The sequence below is a fragment of the Arachis duranensis genome, chromosome 2, assembly GCF_000817695.3.
Source record: "Arachis duranensis cultivar V14167 chromosome 2, aradu.V14167.gnm2.J7QH, whole genome shotgun sequence".
In the NCBI taxonomy this organism is placed as follows: Eukaryota; Viridiplantae; Streptophyta; class Magnoliopsida; order Fabales; family Fabaceae; genus Arachis; species Arachis duranensis.
The window spans coordinates 1,773,550-1,796,495 of NC_029773.3; the positions used below are offsets into that span (position 1 = coordinate 1,773,550).

At 27.6% G+C, this 22,946-nt stretch overlaps 4 protein-coding genes across 4 annotated transcripts; 1 reads left to right on the forward strand and 3 right to left on the reverse strand.

The window, feature by feature from the left end:
* Window positions 1-1,723: 1,723 nt before the first annotated feature.
* On the reverse strand, window positions 1,724-8,871 carry LOC107472727 (ferric reduction oxidase 2-like). Its single transcript, XM_016092249.3, has 8 exons — window positions 8,636-8,871; window positions 7,923-8,025; window positions 7,503-7,712; window positions 6,465-6,699; window positions 5,249-5,576; window positions 4,121-4,361; window positions 2,611-3,335; window positions 1,724-1,972 (listed from the first exon to the last, which is right to left on the reverse strand). Exons 1-8 carry the CDS (start codon window positions 8,835-8,837, stop codon window positions 1,833-1,835), a joined length of 2,184 nt encoding a protein of 727 aa, XP_015947735.2. The 5' UTR covers window positions 8,838-8,871; the 3' UTR covers window positions 1,724-1,832.
* A 4,155-nt stretch (window positions 8,872-13,026) lies between these two features.
* LOC107472728 (probable receptor-like protein kinase At5g24010) lies at window positions 13,027-14,890 on the reverse strand. Its single transcript, XM_016092250.3, has one exon. The coding sequence runs from the start codon at window positions 14,663-14,665 to the stop codon at window positions 13,244-13,246; it is 1,422 nt and encodes a 473-aa protein (XP_015947736.1). The 5' UTR covers window positions 14,666-14,890; the 3' UTR covers window positions 13,027-13,243.
* A 1,130-nt stretch (window positions 14,891-16,020) lies between these two features.
* Window positions 16,021-17,415, forward strand: LOC110277690 (stemmadenine O-acetyltransferase-like). The gene has a single exon (XM_021135220.1). The coding sequence runs from the start codon at window positions 16,021-16,023 to the stop codon at window positions 17,413-17,415; it is 1,395 nt and encodes a 464-aa protein (XP_020990879.1).
* Window positions 17,416-19,966: 2,551 nt separating this feature from the next.
* On the reverse strand, window positions 19,967-21,057 carry LOC107472826 (palmitoyl-acyl carrier protein thioesterase, chloroplastic-like). The gene is made up of 4 exons (XM_052257207.1): window positions 20,987-21,057; window positions 20,653-20,824; window positions 20,493-20,561; window positions 19,967-20,236 (listed from the first exon to the last, which is right to left on the reverse strand). Exons 1-4 carry the CDS (start codon window positions 21,055-21,057, stop codon window positions 19,967-19,969), a joined length of 582 nt encoding a protein of 193 aa, XP_052113167.1.
* Between the last annotated feature and the right edge of the window lie 1,889 nt (window positions 21,058-22,946).

A 22,946-nucleotide genomic window follows, 5' to 3' on the forward strand; every position in this document is an offset into this window, starting at 1 on the left:
TTCAAATCGATATGATCCAATCCAAATAAAATTAATCAACTGAACAAAAAAAAAAAAAACTAATAACCAAACAAATAAAAAAAAACAAAAAAAATTTTTGTATCATTTTTTATTTGGTTTAGTTGGGTATTCGTTTTGACACCAAAAGCTTAAACCAAACCAAACCGTGTTGGTCAGTACTCAATAATTAATTGACTAGCAGTAAATTCTTAAATAAAATTTTGATCTACGGCATATTAGTCTTTGACCTGCTAAGTGAGATACTGTGGAAAAAAAAATTCAATTCCCTTAAGTCGACGGATTTTTTTCTTCCTATAAATTTCATTGTTGTCGAGACGAAAGTCGACCTTAGTAATTTGACGGTGCTGAATGAAAGGGCCGCCGCTCAACGGTTTTCAGTACTGGTTATCCAGTTACAAAAGCGACCTCATAGACTTTTATTCTCACGTCTCTCTAAAATTACAATCATGGTAAAATTTTGATTTTTTTTTAATTATCAGAAACTCTCAACCACACAAATTCTTTTTTGTTCCATATGTAATGTAAAAGTTGGCGGAATGGATCTACAAGTTAATTATATGGGAGTTGATCTCATTAATTTTGAGATAATACATGATATATGTTTTCCATTTCCCTAGAATAATTTCAACACTTTATTTGTATCAAAGATGAGAAAAGTATACATAAAGAATTCAAGCTTAAATGTGGTCCTATAAACTTCTAATAATAACAATTCGTTTTCCCTCTTGCCTAAAGGCTGTGGACTTTTTTTGAAGAGTACAAAGTAATATATGAATGTAACATGTTTTAATTAACTAGTCTGGAAATTAAACACATGCGACAAAATAAAGAAGAAAGTGGGAAAAAAAATTAAAACACATACACACAAAACAATTAACAAGTGAAGAAAAAGAAAACAGAAGAACTAAGTATGAAGAAAAACAAAGACACACACAACAAGAAGTAAAGATAGAAGAAGAAGAACGTATGAAAAAGAAAAGTACACACCAATTGTATTCATATTTTTTAAAATTTATTTATTAAATACAAATTAATATTTATACTGATTAAATAATAATAAAAAAATATTAAAAAATACTGGGCTAAGAATTTCTCTTGACACAATAATGGAGGTGTTATTGTCACATGGTATATACTGTTCGTACAACTGTTAATGTCACCTGATCTTGATTCCAGAGATTGGCATGCACATTTGTCATTTGGCACTGTCTTTTATATGCTTCCAAATTCAAAAGAAACAAATAATATATAGAAAATATATTTGAATACTTAATTAATAATTTGAGCAATAATATTATTTGAACATAGCAAAGTGAACCACAACTTCCATAAATTAACTGACTCATTTTACTATGTACAATTGTACAAATAGTATTGTTGTGATTTGATTATTAATTGCTTAACAGTTATTTTTTGAAAAAAAAGTTATCAAGTTTAAGTTTATTTTTTTTGAAGAGAAGAATACTTAATTTATGGTTTATATAAATATAAACATTTTTAGACATTTCTTGCAGCGCATTGTTCACCATGCATAAAAAAAATGGATAAATGAAATATGGTTTTACATACACAAAATAATATACATTTATTTAAGTTAAAATATAAGGTTACAAATACAAATACATATATATCCACCAGGAAATATTTCAAGTGCACTAAGAGTATCGGTGCACTAGTTATTTTAACCGTTAATCAGTTTCCTATCCACCAAGGCAAGCTGAGACCACTAGCTACTATTATAGAAGTTGAAAGTAAAATTCTCTTTGTAATAGCTTTTACAACATAACATGATTATAAATTATAATATAAAATTACCAGCTAAAACTAATGGACTCAAAGTGTAGATTTTCAGTTAAACCAGTTGAGCATATAGCTGCAACCTCTTGCCTCATTTTCTTGGGTCCTGAAGCAAAAACTCCCACGCTTGACCCTTTGATTTCAAATAGTATTTCTGCAAGTAAAATAAATAAATAAATAATATTATATTAAAATTAGTGATTTCATTTCATTTCATTCATATATATAGGACATGAGACATAATTGTACCTAGAAATTAAATTATAAATTATTATCAAGTTTGTCTTTAACAAAAAAATGAAAGATATATAATCTATGAAAAATAAAAAATGATAAATTCATCTTTTTAATATTTTAAAATGTAGAATGTATTGACTTTTCTGATCTCATATATATAAATTTTGTTTGAATTCTATCTCCGAAATAAAAATACAAAATTTTGTTAATTGTAAAAATACCGATAAATAAAAATATATTATTTTGTTCTAAAGACCAAAAAATCTGCAATTTAAATACTTTTTCAAGAACAGCAAATATACGTCTTTATTTTTTCTATTCTAAGAGATAAAGTTAAAAAAATATATAGATTTTAGAAAAACTGTCACTATCTACTAACTTTCTTGTAGCGAAATAAATAAATTAGCATCTTAATTTTTTTCAGTTGACTTTTTATAAATTTGCCATTTTCAAATTCTAAAAGATAGAGTTAGCCTCTTTATTTTAAATTGGTCAATAATTAGGATTAGAATTTTAATTTAATTACTCTTGTAGAAGTATATAGAAGAGGCTTACTTCTTAGGTCAGGTCTTTCACCATAATGAACATTGGTAGCTTGAGCAATTAACTGGCTTGGAAGGCTTTCCAATTCCACATTATGATTCCCTCCATTATTGTAATAAACCACTGAGCTTGGTGACACTGTTGGTGATAACCCTTCCAAATGTTGAACTTGATTATTTCCTTTCTTAGCACTTAATTTCTTGTTCCAAAGAACACCTACACTAGCAACTATGGCTATGGACACACACATTACTAGCATGTTAATTAAAGCCTTCAAAGAATATGAGAATATTCCATTTGTGTTATGATCTTTAGGGAAAATGTAGTAACGTGTAATGATCCCAATTAAAATAAGAAAAATGATGAAAGAACTTGAAATTATAGCTCCAAACCAAAGCCAATTATTTGGGCCTAATATGGCATATATTGGGGCATCATTTGGATTAGGTTTGAACCATTTTGTTTGAAGGTTGATTAAGGTATTTGATTTGAACTCCTTGTCTCTTGTGATGTAGGCTTCAATTTGTAACTCCAAATTAGAAATTTCAAATGGGGTGCCAGAAATTGGGAGGATCAAGTCTAACATTGAGAAAGATGAAGTGTTCTTGAATGCACAAATTAGGAGTATTTTTGGGGTTTTGTACTTGAATGTGGTGCTAAGATAAATTAGGTCTCTAATGATGGAGATAAAAGGTGTTATGCCACTTCCTCCACTAACCATAACAAGTGAATCATGCCTGATAAAAATAAAAATGAAAACAATAATTGTTAGTCATTTAGGAGTAATAATTAATAAGGGTATGATTGGATTATTCAGTTTTTTTTTTTAATTTTCTTGTTCTTTTTTTTTATTTTTAGCACTTTACGATGAAAAATAAAAATAGAAATTTATGAGTAAAAATAATAAGGGTAAAATATATTTTTTATCCTTAAAGTTTATCAAAAATTTTAAAAATATTCCTAAGTTTTATTTTACTTTAATTTTGTCTTTGAAATTTTTTATTTACATCAAATATATTCTTGACAGCTAAATTTTTAAAAAGTTTTGAACTAATCTAGTAATAATGCATGACAACTATATCTGATTTACTTAGATTAAAAGTTGTTCTTGTGAAATTGTTGTTGAAATAGTCTTAAATTTTTTAAAAAATTTAGCCATTAGGAGTATATTCGATGTAAATAAAAAATTTCTGTAAAAAAATTGAAATAAAATAAAATTTAAGAATTTTTTTAAAATTTTTTAACAAATTTTAAGGACAAAAAATATACTTTATTCAAATAGTAAAAATAAAACTTTACTATTTGTTCACAAAATTCTAACAAGCAAAACACGTAGAAAATAAAAACAAAAACTAACAAAATTATTACTCGATTTTTTTTGTACAAAATTCTAAAATTAAATAGCAAATATAAAATTTACAATAAAACCTCAAAACATGCACTAAAGAGCTTAGTCAAATAAACATAATAAAGAATTATTGATGACAAAATGATTTTGAATTAAATTAAAGTTGATGAGTACCTTAGATAATTAGTTGATGCAGGTCCATAAGGGCCTTCAACAGATACATCAATGTGATCAATTGTAGGTGTTGAGAGCATTTGGTACAGTTTTTTGGACCAAGTTCCTTCACTCTTAATAACAACACTAAGCTTTTCTGGCTCCCATTTGCTACTTGAAGTAATGGTGAATGGATGCCATTGTAGCTTTGATATGCTTGGTATATTTATGAACATAACACTTGTGGGCGTGTAACTTAACTCTGCCCAAAAAGCAAAATATAATAATAACACACTACATTAATTTTGAATGTACTAAATTATTTAAGTACTAGCTAGATACTTTGAACAAAAAAAGAAATAATAAAAAAGATAAATTGCATTTAATATTAGAGACATAACATGGAATTCAAAGATAAGATAAAAAATTGGTCGCTCTTTTATTTTCACGTTTTAGAAGGACAGCAAATAAATAAAATTTGTCTCTTTTAATGTTGCTTTTCTTTTTATTTGTGTATCTTATATCAACACTATCAATTTTTTTATAGGTTTAATTATTCTATTAGTCTCTATAATTTTACTGAATTTTTAATTAAATTTTTATACTTTTTTTTAATTGAATCCTCATACCATATTAAATTTTGTAATTAAGTATCTACTGTGACAAAAATGTTAGAACTAACAGAATATTCTGTTAAACAAAACGAATATGCCTAATACTTGATTGAATATTTCCTATAGTTCAACAGAATATTCTGTTAATTTCAATATTTTTGTCACGGTAGGAACATAGTTACAAAATTTGATATAGTATAAGGATCCAATTAAAAAAAAGTCTAAAAATCTAATTGAAAATTCAATGAAACTATATATAAGAATCGACAGAGTAATTAAACTTTTTTATAATTACATTATTATTTTTTTAATTTTGTGTGAAATAAAACGTGAAAATAAGTTAACTTTTTATTATCTGTTCTATCTTATATTCAATTTATCAACAAACAAAATATAAAATATTAATTTTTATGTTTTTATCCTTTATGTCCTAGATTATTTGTTCTCAAAATCAAACAGTGAGGAAGCTATGTACCAATCCAAACACAACGGTAATTAATAAGGATGTTGATGACTATGTTAATTAGTTACTTACCATGGGTTTTAGAGAAGTTGAGTTCTATGGTATCACAAGGCAAGACACGAGCAGAAACCAAATGAATATGGGTTCTTGACTGAAGAAACCTTAGGAAACGATCAACCATGAAGATGTAGAAACCAGGGAGCATGATGCTTGCATAGGAAATTCCAACATGGAAGATGAAGAAGATCATGAAGAATATGTAGAGGTAGTGAGCATAGAAGAAGAGCTCAAAGAATCTTCTTCTAATGCCAGGAATTGTTGCAATCCATAGGATCAAACCACATACCAATGAAATCTCTCCGGCCACATTTGATATCCCAATTTTCTCCCATTTCACCATCTATGAAAAAAAAATCACTCAATTTGATATAAGAAAAAGAATAATTATTATAGAGATTCGAGATGGACTACAACATGTTTTTCGTCAATTATCAATGATGTTAAGTGTACACATTAAAAATTTTGTTCAATTTACTTAATTTTTGTCTTTTAATTTCCACCGCATATAAACACTAGTCTACTCTTTCTCTCTATTCATAACCTCTTAAGTACAGATACTTCTCTAATTTATTGTGTTTATGTGTTGTACACATTTTGGATACACGGGTGTTTTTTGTATTCAATTGTATTTTAATAAAAAATAAAAATTTTTTTTAGACATATTTAAACACACTTAAATACTATCACATATCAGCGTGTCTAACCTTATTCTTAATATGTATTTTTAAAATGAGTTTAGAAATAATATATATTATTAATTATAAAAAAATTAAATATTTTATATAATTTAAAAAATAAAAAGCAGTTAAAAAACTAATTTATATTTTAATATCTGTAAAATACCAAAATAACATTACAATTTATCTAAAAACTACTTTACATTTTATATATATGCTAAATTCTCGTGTCTTATAAAAATTTTAAATTTGTATGTTTACATGTCCTATGTTATATCCTGTCATATCAGTGTCCGTATCTGTACACCATAGTTCATAACTAATTGTCTTTTAAAGTTATTATTTTTCCCAACAAATATGGTCAATTTAGATTTTAAATTTAGTATTAGCTCACTTTTTTAATCTAAGTATAATTATTTTACAAATTTTTATTATTTTATTAAATTTTTAAGTTAGATTCTTATAATTTTAAAAAACTATAATTGAGTTCTCTATTGGATAAATAATTATCCATATGCAAATGAATGGGAGTATATAATTGTTAAATTAACCTGAGAAATTTGGTTGGTGGCAGCCCAAAAAATGATGTAGGAAATGCCATGGGCAGTGAAGAAAGTGAGAACCAAATGTCCAAGCCATATATGGTACTTAATGCAACTCTCAGAGGTGAGGCCAAGAAGTGGAAGCACGGGGGAGGCACGTGACACAGGAAAGAACAAGAATGCCAAGCATATGTTACCAACCAAACCCAATATTAGTCCTGCGTCCTCCAGTTTCAATTCCCATCTGCCAACACATCAAGAATCACCACCACCACATTAAATAAGATGGAAGTTTGTACGGTTTAAAATAGAGTGATTATAGACTAAGTTATAGTCATGATTTTTATTCGTGACTATTCTATGGTCATAGTTATAAATTATGGTCTAAAATTTTAGATGAAAAATATTACAATTGTGACAAAAAAATCGTGATTATAAATAAAAAAATTATAATCATAAATCTGTGACCATATCAGAAAAATTAAAAAATAATGATCATAGATTTATAATTACACTTTTCATTATTATAGTCACGGTTTTAAACTCTGGTTATAGATAAAAAATATTGTAGTAAATAAAAAATATTAATTTATGTTATAAGTAATTATTAATCATTTTTCTTTTTTCATCTTGGTTTAATCGAACTGAATATTTTTAATTGAACAGAATATATGATATATATATTTCAATATTTAAGTTTGAATTTTCACATGAAAATAATTCTAAATCCAAAAAATATATATGTTTTGAAAATAAGTTTATCATGAAATTAAAGAAATAGTTTTCTTTTCTTTTTTTTTTCTTTTTTTTTAAAAGAATGTGACTGTTGTTATGAACCTATGAATTTGTTGTCTTTGCAATTTTTTTATATTTTGCCTTAAGAGAAAACATTAACACAGGGTTTGGACCAAATAAAACAAAATTCAGAAAGACCAAAACTAATAATAATAATAACCAAATTTCAGAGAAATAAAAAGATATTTAGACCTTCTATATTTAATGTAAAAATAACAATAATGGTAGAAAAAAACTAATGAAAATTCTTACACTTTTACACCAAATTGTGCTGCTGATTTTCGTGTGATTAGAGCAAAGAAATTGTGCAAGTAAGTAGCAAAGGACCAAACTAGGAGTCCAATGAACATTAACAACATTGCTACCTCTGTTCCAGAAACAATCCCAAGAGGCCCTTTTACAATAAATGGGCGCTTCCATATTGTTACCTTACCTCCTTTAGCATCATTCTTATTGTCACATCTGATGGCAAAATAAATAATAAATAAGTCATAGAAAAAAAAACTAACCATTAAAAATATAATTAAATACTAAATTCTTATCTTATATAGTGAAACTAATTTTTTACTTTTTAGCATTTTCATATATTAAAAAAAAGAAAAAAAAGATAGAAATGACTAAGTAAAGGATTTAAGTGAATTTATTTAGATAAATATTAGTATTGATTATTACCTATCCATGTTGGAATCATTTGCTTTTTTGACTATATGGAGGTAGATGCACCCAAGAGAAGCTATGAACAATACTGGAAAAGTATAAATCAAAAGTGTTGTACCTGCAATTATATGTAAATAACACCATGCACATGGTGAAAATGCAAACAAATTATATTTTAAAGAGTGAAATAATAATAATAATAATAATAATAATAATAATAATAATAATAATAATAATAATATCTTATCCCATTAGGTGGGATGGATCGACTAATAATAATAAGGTTTAATTGTTCTATTGGTCCTATAGTTTTACCAAATTTTTAATTATATCCTTATATTTTTTTCTTTTCAATTGGGTTCCTACACCGCTTTTAATTTTGTAATTACGTCATTTTTATGTTAAAAATGTTAAAATTAACATAATATTTTTACTAAAATACATGCGATCAAAGATTTAATTAAATTTTTAATTATAAATATCTTCAATTTGCAAAAAATACTCAGTTAACTCTAATATTTTTTACACTAGCTAGGAAGGACTTAATTACAAAACTAAAGCAGTGTAGAGACCCAATTGAAAGGAAAAAAAAGTATATGGATCTAATTAAAAATTTGGTGAAACTATGAGAACTAACAGAATAATTAAATCTAATAATAATAATATAACAACAAAGTGTTATCCCACTAGGTGGGATCGAATAATAATAATAATAATAATAAAATTACCCTGTGAACCAAAATAGGTTGAGGTAGTTGTCTTTGCTCTGAGATGAGGTAACCATGTTTGTCTGAAAGTACTTGTAGGCATCATTATCCAAATGAAAATCCAACCAAGAAGAACAACCAGCACCACAAGCCTTATTGCATATAGAATCATGTCATATTTTACTTGAGAGGGTGACCTTTTCACTATTTTTTGATCTCCCATTTTTCTTTTCTTTTTTCCTTTTTTTATATATATTTTTTAGTTTTAAATATATGTTAACTCAAGAATGTAAAATATGTATGTTTCTTTAATTTGGGGAAAAGATGAGTCTCTCTAATGAGGAGAATCTGAGTGAAAGTTCAAGTGTATATATAGTACAAGAATTAAGGTTATAATAATAATATAATGGAATGAACAATAAGTACAAATTAAACTATAGGAATTAATTGGATTGGGACAGCAGAAGAAAAAATAAAAAAATATTAAAATAAAATAAAATAAAAAAAGAAAAAAGAAGCATGGTTCATGTGTCCCATGAAACAGTGTCTGGAATATGATATAGAAATTTAGAAATTATCAATGTTGCATCATGGTATCATGCACAAACCATGCATGCATGTGGATCAAAGAGTTGACAATCTTGGATTTGATTATATTTAGAACTAAATAATTTCTTTCTATATTTTTGTAAACTAAAATCATTGTAATTGATTTTTAATTTTTATGTCACCTCCAAATATGATAAGGGAATTAAGTTGGTGAAACTTTTGTGGTTGATAGGGTAAGATTATCCATGCTCGTGCCTTACTATGGAAAAAAAACCTATTTGTATATCAAAATTAACTACCAAAATCAATTACTATATATTTGTGTATAAATATATGTTTTTTTTAATTTATTATAGATAAAGATAAAATAAATACTTATAAAAAATATTAAAGATAAAATTAAAATAAATTAAATATTTAGGATATTTTTAAAAAATATTAAAAAAGAATATACTTTATCCAAAATTTAATTATAATTGATTCATTATTTTCTGTATCTACATATATACTCTTTACTTTATCCATTTTATGATTCATTAGAATAAAATACATTACTACCTTTTTTAATAGATATACCACACTATCTGAAGAATTTTTTTTTTTACAGTATTCAGTTGAAGAAGAAAAAAAAAACATTATTTTAGTCTTCTATCATTGATATGTCGATGATTCTAAAAAATATTAAAGATGTTCTTCACAATTAAATAATTGAAAAACGTTAAGAATTAAATATTCTTTGACAATTAATAGTAACAAAAAATGTTTTTGTTATTCAGTGACAGCCTATTGTATTAACATCTTTTCCATTATAAGGAAAAGTCAATCAAAATAAAAAGTATGCATTTTTTTTATTAATTTATCATCATAAAATAAGCATGTATATACATGAACTAACACAATAATAAAATATATCCATTTACTATTCTAAACGGCATGGTTTATGCTAAATGTAAAACTAAAATATACTATATGATATATATTTTCCATTTGTGAGGACTTAAATCCCTTTTGAATTATTAGTAAAATGCTTTTTAATTAAGTATAAGGTGTTCTAATCGACCCTCATAATAACAATCTGAACTTGCTAATTCCTTTGCCTCTAATATCTAATCTCAAATCTTATACATTTTCAGAAAGACTACGTAGGATGGTCATGAACCTTGCCTCTATTAAAATTCTCTGATGTGTACTTCACCTTCATTCCACGAATAAATGTTTTATATATAATATTTTGGTTTTTTTAGACTTTTCTTTCGCTCATATGAACAAGTAATCATCACATTAATACCGCATGATTAACCAATTCTTGGGGGGAAGGTCAACCTTAAAGCGTGCATCTCTATATATCTCATGTTAGTTCTGAACAAAATGATTCTATAAATAAGCTTTTATTTTATGGAATTAAAAAAATATTAAAATAATCTTTTAGAATTTTTAAATTTTATGATATATAAAACACTTGTAAATTTTTAGTTTTAAATGTCTTTGAGAATTACTTTCGTGAGATAGATTGGTCGCAGCATCATTTAAAAAGAGGACTAATTTATTTTAGATATATCTTTTGAGAACCTAATTGTATTATAATAAAATTTGTTAAGAATTTATTTATCTAACATGTATACAAGAAAATTAATTAAAAGTGATAGGAGACTAATTTGTCCAACGAAAATAATTTTTGAAGATTTATTGAATAAAAATTTGTTGAGAACCAAAAATTTCAGACTTAAAAACTCTCTACAAAACAATTTAGTTGTGAACTCAATGTTTTAATCAAACAATTACAAATTTCAACCTATAAATATTGAATACCACTAATACTCAAATAATCAAAGAGGAAGAAGAAAGGAAAGAGAAGAGTGAGTAAAGATGAGTGATCTGATTTTTTATTTGATCAAGTGAAAGTTAGTTATAATGATAGTTAGGTTCTAGCTAGATATAGAAAGGGTATCTGCCAGCTGTCATTAACTAATACTTAGTTGCTAATTAACTAGCTTAAGCTCTAACCAATTCTTTTTAGCTCACATTTACTCTATCATGTATTACCCGTGCTATTCGATAAATGTGTTTAATTTAGCAGGAAGGAAACTCAACAATTTTTACCATAAAGGATTTAATGGTCCAACATAAACTTATAAATGTGATTTACCAATGAATATATAGTTTAGCTTGTAAGGACTTGCACCTAGACAACTAATTATTTTAAAAGATGTTATATATACATAAAAAATTAAATATATATGTTGTTTCGTTCATTTTCAATATGTATTTTATATTTTAACATATATTTCATACCAATGACTAATTTTTTGTGTATATGTAGTATGATTAAATTATTTTAGGTTCAAACAATCATATATAAATTCTCTCTTCCTTACAAGTATTTTATGTTTCAGAGACTTATCAAAGGAAATTTGGGGTTCCTTATTTAGGAAAGAAAAATAGGTCACAAGATGATTTTTGTTCACAAATTCAGCTATTACCACACTCAAAGCTCAAGTACTGGCGAAATCTTCATTAGATCCATTGAAGAATCATCCTACACCTGTCCAATAGTTTCTGCATTTTTGTGGAAGTGTTTCATGGCTGCGAAGAAAACTCAATTTGGAACTCAAAGGCCTTCTATGGTGACTCATTCGGTGAATCTTCGCCGAAGAATGGACGAATCTCTACGTCCTGAGAATTCTATAGGGAATTTTCTATGCTTCACACCAGCAGAACAGGAGTGAACATGAGTTGAGTTTGGATGAGTTGGTGAGGGAATTGAAGAACTCAATCCATGAAGTTGATAAGGATTTTATTGCAAGATTGCAAAGTGACTAAGAGGAAAGTTCAATTATAGAAGATGTTCTTAGGAATTTTGGCAGTAAAACAAGGGAACTTTGGATTCTATGATGCAGATTTTGGGTGGAAAAAACCTATGTGGGTGAGTCCTATTGGTTTGACAAGTACTTATGTATTTACGAATATGATAATATTGGTTGATATTAGGTTTAAAGATGGTATAAAAGCTTGGGTTTCCATGGATGAGAAGAAAATGAAGCATTTGGAGTTATTCACTGAATTGCTCAGTTATGCAACTCTTGATCAAAGTCCTTGTGAATGTTATAATAAGAATAATAATACTACTGTATTGTTTCTCTGTTTAAAAGTTCTACTAGCAAAGCATTTTGTGTGTTCATGCAATTAAGAAGAGGGTTTAATAATGTCCTATACATAGTCAAAAGAGCTTGTAATTTCCATGGTATCAGAATTCCAACACAAAGGAAATGAAATATATTAATTTGTATATGTTTCACTGCAAAATGAACTAATATTAACAGCTACAAAACTACACTATCATAACCACTACCAACAATACTACCCTGCCACTAATCACTAATAATTCCACTAATTTTTGGTGTAGTGGATATATAATGAAAGTTACAAATTCAATGGGGATTAACCTCTCACTTTACCACTTTACCCATCTTCTCACATTAGAGGATCTTCTTCCAAACAGTGACATTTGAAAAGGAGGTGGGAAGCTAAGTATGAAAAGATAGATGCCCAAGTTTTTTCAATAAGATTAATAATATTGATAAAATCCAAGAACTTGACCAACACTACAATCAAACTTCTTGTAATAGATAAAGCTCTTATGCTACATATACTCCTTAAAACTTAAAGGAAATAAATTTACACTATTGCAAACAGCTATAACTTTTCATCTAATAGGTAGCGCTTAATCCAAAGCTTGTGAAGTTTGTATCTAAGCAAGAAATGATGCTTTAAAACTCAAAAAGCTAGAAAAGTTACCATTAATTTAGATTCTTGAGTTCATAAAGAAGTTCAAAGTTGGAGCTTTAATCTCTACCAAGGCAAAATTTGATCCATGCCAATAAAGTATTAACAATTCAAATATTACCACTGAATACATAAGTTACATGCCTATATTCGAAATCATAACAATTTTGATAATAGAATGAAACCTGCAATATTACACAGCAAATTGAACAAAGGTTTGATATTCACACCTAGTACCTAGTAATACAGGAACTATAAATTATTGTTGATATTGCAAAAAGTTTCTTTACCTTCGGATTAAGTCTTAATTTCATTGTCTTCGGAAGCATTCATAGGCAACCTTGACCATGGCACATAGTTCCTGGAATCGATAATCTTCCTACGAACCACAATGAAGATGCTCAACAAAATGCAGATAGCAGCTATAAAAGTAAGCAAAATGCTTTCATTTCCACTTGTCCAGTTCTTGAGAACAAAACCAGCACAAACTTCGCCATCAAGACTATTGTGAGAATTGTTCATCTTCATAACCTCAACTCCATTTAAGATAGCATCATAGACATATGGAATGCTGCTATTTGACGGGCCAATGGCCACACTCAGGTTTTCAATTCCATTTCCATCCACGATAAAGTCGGCATAAAATGGTGAAGCCAATGAACCAGTGATTGATGATAGATCCAAATCTTGCAATGCTAGGTAACCATTGACATAAACATTGAAATAGAGCAAACCAAGTTGAATACTAGCAATGTCACAGAAATGCAACCTCACAAGGTACTTATAACCTCCAATTATTGGAAACTCCCATGTCACATTAACATTAGGAACAGAATCATTGTTACTCTTAATTAACCTTGCACTATTGTACATATTATCTGGTCCAACTTCGCGGCTAGCTCCTCCAGCATGGTACTTGATCCTACCACCAAAGTAAAGCCTTTCAGATCCAAAACTCGATCTCAAGAACTCGTTATCAGGAATCCAAGTCCTCCACAATGAATCATTGAATGGTGTAATCTTAGGACCCCCAACAGTGACCCTATACACAACTTCAAGAGCTTGGTTGCTTAATCCATTGAAATTCTCAATACCCTTTGAACTAAGGTATGTCGCAGTTTCAGGAACAAGGTCCTTTGGTGCAGAAATCACCTCAATTGCATTCACGAACGCCAATCTGGAATCTTTAGTTGGAACAAAATGAATCACTAGGTGCTCCTCATTGAGGACTTTTATCAAATACTCGGTGATCATTGGCTTTTCACTACTAATCACTCTTCTAGAGTTGCTTAAAACAACAAAACCATTAACCAAGACGTGAAATTGAGCTTGACCCAGATCATATCTTGTTGAATTGAATGCGAAAAAGTGAAGACGTACCATGTGTGTGCCTTGTTCCTTGATGGGGAAAACGTACTTTGTTGGTTTGTTGAAAACCATGGCTGTACGGTAGATTGAGGGCAAATCGGGAAAATTGTCTTTGTTTCTGAGTGGGAAAGCTCCGTTTGATGATGATGGTAGAGGGGAGTGGTGGTTGCCGGAAAGATCTCCGGAGAACCGACGGAAGTCAACGGCGGTGGTTGACTCGGAGGAGCCGCAGTTGATGAGGTAGTTGTCTATGGGGGAGAACATGTGTGAGAGAACGGAGAGAGTTGAGCAAGAGAGGTGGAAGAAGAAGAAGAAGGAGAGGACGCGCGTGTGGTGGCGCGTGAGGGCCATGATGCAGCTGAAAAGGATGAAAATGAAACAGACGAAGTCGAAGAATGAATGAACAATGAAGGGAATGAGTTGTGTTTTGATTGGAAGAGAAATAGAGAGAGAGAATGAGTCAGTGAAAGTGAAGAGCGCGTTGGAGTTGGGACCCACGCGCGATGTGCGTGTCTGATAAGAAGTACTTCTCTCCAGAGACAATAGATGCTGTTAGATTCGCTTAACAGCTCTGTAACTTACGTCATAGGTTGTCTCTGTGGTTTGCTAACTTTGCTTCAGTTGTTTAATAACTGAGAATCTGAGATAGATTCATGTTGAAAATGTCTTAAACAGGAGGATTGAGGCATTGATGGGTATATCTGTTACTAATATCAAATTACCTAATTAATTTTTTTATTAATATTAAATGTTATAAAAAGTAAATGTTTTTATTAGAGTAATGACTGAAATTAGTGTTAAGTAATTTTTCATTGCAAAAAACTTTAGTCCTCAATAAATATTTTTTATCAAATAATTTTTTAAATTCTTGTTTTGTTAGATAAATCATTGTCTATATAAATTTTATTAAATAACAGATTATTTAAACACTAATTAGGGACCAAATAATTTAGCTTAAACTGAATCATAGTTAAAGGCCAAGCTCGCCGTTCTTCTTAATAAATGTGGTTAATTTAGTAGGTAAGAAACTTAAAAATTCTTCTTCCGTGCCGAACATGCATTACTGCTAATTCCACAATACCATATTAGTTCACAGAAAAGATTTCATGGTGTTTCACATAAATTTATAAATGTGATTTACCATTGAACATATAGTTTAGCTTACAAGAATTTGTACCTGTACAATTAATTAATTATTTTAGGTTCAAATTTTATACAGAAGACGTGTTAAAATTTAACACAAAATTTACTAGTAAGCTATGGTAATGTTAGAAAGATAATAACATAAAATTATCTTATTTGACTTAATATTCATAATTTTATACGTATATTATTTATAATTATATATTTATTATATTTAATATTATTTAACTATTTAAAAAATTTTAATAAGAAGACATATAAACGACTAACCAACTTGATTTAATTCGGTGATCAGCTTAAATTGATTGAGTGATCAATTCACTTATCTACTTAAATAAGTGTGACGAATTAAGCATGGATATAAAAAAAATATCTAACAAAAGAAAGAGGACATGTATGCTTTAAATATATGATCAGTTGATCATAAGTTCTTCTAGAAAGTAAAGAGGTCTAATGCAGTATATATAGAGACATATCAACCAGATTAAAATTCACAACTACAATATAACTTTCCTTCTCAATCTCTTCATAAGCTATATAAAGCTCATTATTTTAGCTAAACAATGGAAGAAGTAAAAATTGAAATCATTTCTAAAGAAAAGATTAAACCCTTTTCTTCTACACCTTCTCACCTAAAAACCTTCAAACACTCTTTTTTAGATCAACTTGCTCCTTTTCCTTATGCAAAAGTCATCCTATTCTACACCTCACAAAATTTCTCTGGATTTCCTAAGAGATTAGAGTTACTTAAACAATCATTATCTGAAACACTAACACAATTCTATCCTCTTGCTGGAAAGATCAAAGATAATTTGTCCATTGATTGCAATGATGAAGGTGCTAACTTTGTAGTAGCCAAAGTGAATTGTCCTATTACAAAGTTTCTAAACAAGCCTGATTTGAATACACTGAACAAGTTTCTTCCAACTACTCCATACTTCAAAGAAACAATGATAGGAGATCATGTGACTAACGTTCAAGTTAATATCTTTGATTGTGGTGGAATTGCCATTGGATTTTGCATTTCTCATAAGATCATTGATGGTGATTCACTTGACACTTTCCTGAAGGTGTGGACAGAAAGAGCCTGCTGCAACTACAATTCAGAACTGTTGACAAAACCAAACTTTGCTACAAGGTCACTATTCCCTACAAGTACTTTACATTTCAGAGATTTGTCAAGAAAAACATGGGGTTCCATTTTTAGGAAAGGAAAATGGGTTACAAGGAGATTTCTGTTCAAAAATTCAGCTATTGCCACCCTCAAGACTCAAATAGTGGCAAAATCTTCATCCAGCCCATTGAAGAATGATCCTAATACTTCTACACGTGTTCAGATAGTTTCTGCATTGTTCTGGAAGTATTTCATGGCTGCATCAAAGGATCAATTTGGAACTCAGAGGCCTTCTATTCTGCTGAATACGATGAATCTTCGCCGAAGAATGGCAGAGTCTCTGCATCCTAAAAATTCTATAGGTAATTTTCTATGGTTGACAATTTCAGAACACAAGAGTGAGCATGAGTTGAATTTGAATGAGTTGGTGAGTAAAGTGAAGAAGTCAATTGAAGAAATTGATATGGATTTTGTTGCAAGGTTGCAAAGTGAAGAGGAAAGGAGATCAATCATAGAAAATTTTCTTAGGAAAATGAGTTTGTCTAATAATAAGGGTGATGAGGCATTGGAAGGATTAAATGTTAATAGTTGGTGTAACTTTGGAGGCTATGATGCTGATTTTGGATGGGGAAAACCTATGTGGGTGAGTAGTGTTGGTATAGAAGATAATTCAGTTGTGTTAGGGGATAAAATAACCTTGGTCGATACTAAGTTCAAAGATGGTATAGAGGCTTGGGTTACCTTGGATGAGGAGAAAATGAAGTATTTCATCTCAAGCACTGAATTACTCACTTATGCAACTCTTGATCCAAGTCCTTTGGTAGTGTCTAACTCAAGGTTATAGGCATGAATCTATTAATTTTCTTTTTTATCAGTAGCCACATCTTATTCATAATAGAAGAGAATGAATTGACTGAGTAATAAAATTATTATAGTGTGTTTAATCTCATGTTTTAGTCAAAAGAAAAGTATAGGATACCAACATATTATCTGCCAACTTATTGTCAATAATGATTAATTATTATATTTTAAGTACATATATAAAGAGAAACATCCAAAAAATATATTTATAAAGACACTTTTATTAAACACAGCTATAAAAAAGACATTTTTATTAGACACATTCACAAAGACACTTTCATTAAAAACAATTATAAATAAGAGTTGGCAGATATTGGCAGAAATGCTATTGGTAACGTAGGGGGATTGTTAGTCAAAACTTCTTGTAATTCTCACAGTAAGGTGGGGTAATGATTATTATTTATTAAGCTCCATATATTATATAGTAAAGAAAAATGAATATATTTTATGCTTTAATAATTAAGTAGTCTCTTTGGTTGGTTTGTAAGTTCTTCATATTTCGGATGTTTTGAAATTTTGAATTTTTTTTCCCTTTAAATTGATGTTAAAGAAAAAGTGAATATAAGAAGTTTGTGTTCATGCAATTAAGAAGAGAGGTTAATAACATGTTCTATAGATATTAGTCAAAAGAGCTTATAATTCCCATAGTATTTGAACTCCGAGACAAAGGAGATGAAATATAACGTGTATATTGATATGTACATGTTTCATGCAAATGAACTTATATTAACAACTAGAAAATTACAATATTATTACCACTACCATTAATACTACTCTGCCACTTGGTAAGTACGAAAAAGATAGGTGTCCAAGTTTTTTCAATCAAAATTTAAGTTAAGTGATTAATAATACAGAAGTTTACTCTCTAATAACCAGTTTAATTAAAATTTGACTACATACATATGATTTGTACATGTATCCGTAGCAGGATTCAGCTACATGAGGCTAAGTTGGACTATTATCATGTTTGTATTATAACTCTCTGAACAAATTAAAACGGTGTACTCTTTTAGAGAGTGAGATATCTAATTAGGGAGGTCAATGAAGCGGGGAGGGAACGGGGCGAAAAATGTCTCTTTGCTCTTCGTCTTGTCCCATTTTTGTTCCTAAATTTGTTTTTTGTCCGACTGTCCCTGTTTTGATTTTTGCTATGGAAAGTGTTAGTATTATAAGTGTGAAGTGTATAAAATTAGTTTCATATTAAAGAAAATAAAAAAAATGAAGAATTTATAAGATGAGAGATCGTTAATTAATTATTTATTTCAATACTTAAGTTGAATTTGGTAAAAATTTTTAAGTATTTATACTTATCAAAATTAAAAAAATCTAATATAATAAATATTCAAAATTACTATTATTAATTATTAACACCAGATTTTATTTATTTTCTCACACACATTTTCTACTATTATATTGTCATTGGAATCCTCGTATATTTCTAATTTCTTAAGCTAACCTTCACAAATTCTAATACAATCTTCATATATTTTTTATTTGTATTAGGTATGAACTTCTATCTATTTATATTATTTTTTGTGCGTTGTTTTTTCATTTTTTAGTAGATGTTTGTTTTTTTTATTCTTTGAAACGTGAAGAAGGAGACCTGATTTATGAAACCAATCATAAAATTTTCGTACTCCAACTTCATGAACATTAATCAAAATTATAATAACAACATATATATACACATGTAAATATAGATATATAATTTTACTTGAGATATGTCTCATTTTCTATGATTTATAAAAGTGAGTCAATATATATAGATACATACAAGTTTTATTATTGACTAATGATAACTCTATTCATATTAATATAGAGAGTAAATCAAATAAATATTTAAATTATTGGTCTCTAAAATTTGAAAAAAAAAGATTATTCTTTGTTATAAATATATTTATTATAATTTTTTTAATTTTTAAAGCTGTTTTACCAAACACAATGATAATGCTTATGCTTATTAAAAATTATTTTTAATGTGATTTTAACAAATGCAAATATTGTAACTTTTAAAAAATTATTTTTTAAAATACAGCTTTCATAAACTATTTTCAAAAAGTAAAACCAGTTTTACGAAACCAAGTTTTAGTTGGCTAGTTGGTTGTTTAAGACGGGTAGCATTTTTGTTTGGCTATCAATTTTTTTTAATATAAAAAATATAAAAAATTAATTTTTAAATAATTTAATTAATTAACTTTTTATTATAAATTTATTATCTTTAAAAGTTATTTTTTAAAAATTTAAAATTTAAGATGTAGATTTAATTAAAATAAAAAATTGATTGATATTAAGCGAAAAAATAAATTCTCTTGTTAAACTCTTATACATAAAAATTGTACTTAAGCAATTTCCATAATCGAAATATCTAGAAGAGTTTAGAAAAAAAATTAATGGTTATAAAAGCAATGCGCATTATTATTACAATAGGTATAATCCTTTTTGTTTGATAACCATTAAATTAACACGCTAGTAACAACAGAGACACACACTCTCCCCATAAATATATAGAGACTAATGCAATTTTCAGGTCCCAATTACAAGTCTTTAATGGAAGCTTCTGGAACATGATTAAAAATGTCAAAGTTGTGAGTAAGTTTGGATCTCCACTTAGTCCTTCCCCTCAAAATCTCAACACCATTTTCAAATCGAACCATATGATTGTACTCAACATTATTATTACTATTATTATTGTCACTGCAAACTTCAGCTAGAGATTGTAATTTGCTGTCTATCTTACACTCCCTCTTGAATTTCAAACTCATGGAAGATAACTCATAATTCATCAAGATTGATTCTGGAATACCCTGCATATTTCAAATTAAAAGCAAAGGCCATTTTGTATCAAATTAAATAATAAAGCCAAATCAAAACAAAATGCGTATTCTAAAAATACGAATAAATATAAAAATTAATTTTTTACTTTTATTTTTTGAGGATTGAAAATTTAGGACTAGAATTTATAATTTAGATTAAAAAATAATTTTAAAAAATTAGTTTATATTAAGTAGAAAAAATTAATTGTCTAGTTAAATTCTAATGAAAAAGAAATTAATTATATACCTCTAGAATCCAACTGATGTACTTCGCATTATTAACATGAAAATTTACATCTATATCACTCCATTGTGGCTGAAAATTAATACGCACACATTATATGATATAAATTTAGAAAATTAATCAATAATAAATAATTATTTATAAAAAAAGAAAACATGCATACCCTTAAACCAGTACAAATATAATCTGCTGTAGTATCATCAAGTTTAGGTATTTTTTTGTGATCATCTTCTATAATAATTCTGGAATTTACAAGATAGGACTCAAGTTCCCTTCTGACTTCTTCCGGTATTTTAGATAATCTTCTTGTCAATTTGTTCATCAAAACAGAAACACTGCATAGACAGTATCAAAATCCAAATCCAAATCAATTGATTATAAGTTTTCTAACAAGTTGTACCAATTCCAAAGTGTTTTGCATTGAAAGGTACACAAGCTAAAGAAACATACATGCATGAAGTCGCATAATCCAAAAGTAATTGATTTAATTTATATACCTTGAGGCTGTATTCAAGACTTGATTTGTTTTGAAATCTCGCATAATCCAATTGAAGCGCACAGCATTCATTCCTATATTTTGATATTTTATTGATATTAAAATAAATTAAAAATTTTAATATTTAAAATATTTTTTTATTTTAATAAATAATAATATATACTATATCTAAATTTATTTTAAGAATATATGTTAAGAATAAGACTGGACACAGCAAACACGCGTGTCGGACGAGTGTTAGTAAGTATCGTGTCCGAAATGTGTTCGATCAGCAAAGTATCCGTACTTCATAGATGAAACATAAGGAAGCTAAGATTGCAAGAAATTTTTTTTCTCGGATAAACGTCAAAAACAAATTAAAAAAAAATTAAATGAGAAAATATGACAATAACATCCCAAAAGAAACTATAAGAATTCAACCAAGACTAGACCTAAAAAATTTTCATATGTTGCTATTTAATATACAAAGAGAGAATATATATACATAGACTTCTTAATTACTTAAGAAAGCAACATGTTGCTGTTTAATTTGTAGAGAAATATTAGGTGAATAAATTATTTTTATAATTAAATTTAACTATTTTTTTATGTATTTTCTTTTTTTTAATTGATTTTTATCGTGCCAATAAATTATTATAAATCAATTTAATTAAGTTTAATTATCAAAATAACTTAATCATAGTACTGTGTGAACAATATTATTCACATAGTATTATATTATTATGATTACATGTTATATCCTATGTGTAGAAATAATTTTTACTTTGACAAAACTAATATATTCATAAATTATTTTTGGATGCAAAATTTGAAAAAATTATAGATATTCTCGATACAAATTATAATTCTTACATTAATATATTAATTATTGAATAATAATTTATTAATGAATATTTATAATAAAGCCATTTAATTTGATCTGATGCGATATAAACTAATTAAAGAGAGTAAATCTCTTTTTATCTTATTCTCAGAACATCTAATAATAATTCATTATAAATGTATAACAATCTTGTTTCACAGTCAAATATCAATCGATCTCTTATAAACTACTCAATCAAATCCAGTGATACATATATTATAGAGTCATTATTATTCATTATTGTAAAGATATCAATATGATTAAAATAAATTATAAAAATAAATATTTTTATAATAATATCTTCATACGAATATAATACTGTAAACTATTAGATGATTCAATATATTTAACTAAATATATTTAATTATCTATTTAAAAATTTACAATATCATTTTCTACGAGGGTTCTCCAAATATAGAAAGACTTACCATTTAGGATAACGATAAGTTAAAACCTGCATTTCACTATAAACCCATACTAAGTTCCTTTTGATCATTTCTTTGGTAGTACCAGCTACATCATTATAGGCCCCAAGTGTCTTACCGTGATAAATCATAGAGCCCTAAAAAACAAATAATAGAGCGAAATGAGATAACAATATTATTGTATATGTTACGGATATACCTGTGAATGATAAAGGTTAGCTAAGTTGGTCATAGTTAAGGGAGTTATAAGTTTGTTACTAGCTTTCCTTTTATTCTAGCTAGATTCTGCGTTCTTACGATGAATTTTATTTAATTTTCTCTTAAACAAAAAGTCCATGCTCAAAATTTCAAAAGGGGCTATATTGAATTGGCTCGCATCCGATTTAATTAACCACATTACTTTTCAATGAAAAGTACAATCTTTCTTTGATTAAGAAAAATTTTGCGATTTGATTATGACAGAATGGTTTTTTGAGAATTAATTAATAACTAGATGGTTTAATTTGAAAAAATAAAAAATTATAAAATGGACTTTAATTTTTTAATCAGTTTTGTTATTTGTAAAAAAAATTACTATAATTAATTAAGTATTAATAATAATGATACAATTTATTTCATTCAATAATAATTAAATATGTCGTAGAGAGTAACTAACCTTTTGTTTAGAGAAAAAG

Bases quoted from the DNA above. Each gene is read 5' to 3' on its own strand.
- LOC107472727 (XM_016092249.3), bottom strand. From the start codon at position 8,837: ATGGGAGATCAAAAAATAGTGAAAAGGTCACCCTCTCAAGTAAAATAT. The intron at 7,713-7,922 runs GTAATAATCAAT...TTTTGCCATCAG, and splicing joins AATGATTCCAACATGGATAG to ATGTGACAATAAGAATGATG. The intron at 6,700-7,502 runs GTAAGAATTTTC...ATGTGTTGGCAG, and splicing joins GCACAATTTGGTGTAAAAGT to ATGGGAATTGAAACTGGAGG.
- LOC107472826 (XM_052257207.1), bottom strand. From the start codon at position 21,057: ATGAATGCTGTGCGCTTCAATTGGATTATGCGAGATTTCAAAACAAAT. The intron at 20,562-20,652 runs GTATGCATGTTT...ATTAATTTTCAG, and splicing joins ATATTTGTACTGGTTTAAGG to CCACAATGGAGTGATATAGA. The intron at 20,237-20,492 runs GTATATAATTAA...TGAAATATGCAG, and splicing joins ACATCAGTTGGATTCTAGAG to GGTATTCCAGAATCAATCTT.
- LOC107472728 (XM_016092250.3), bottom strand. From the start codon at position 14,665: ATGGCCCTCACGCGCCACCACACGCGCGTCCTCTCCTTCTTCTTCTTC.
- LOC110277690 (XM_021135220.1), top strand. From the start codon at position 16,021: ATGGAAGAAGTAAAAATTGAAATCATTTCTAAAGAAAAGATTAAACCC.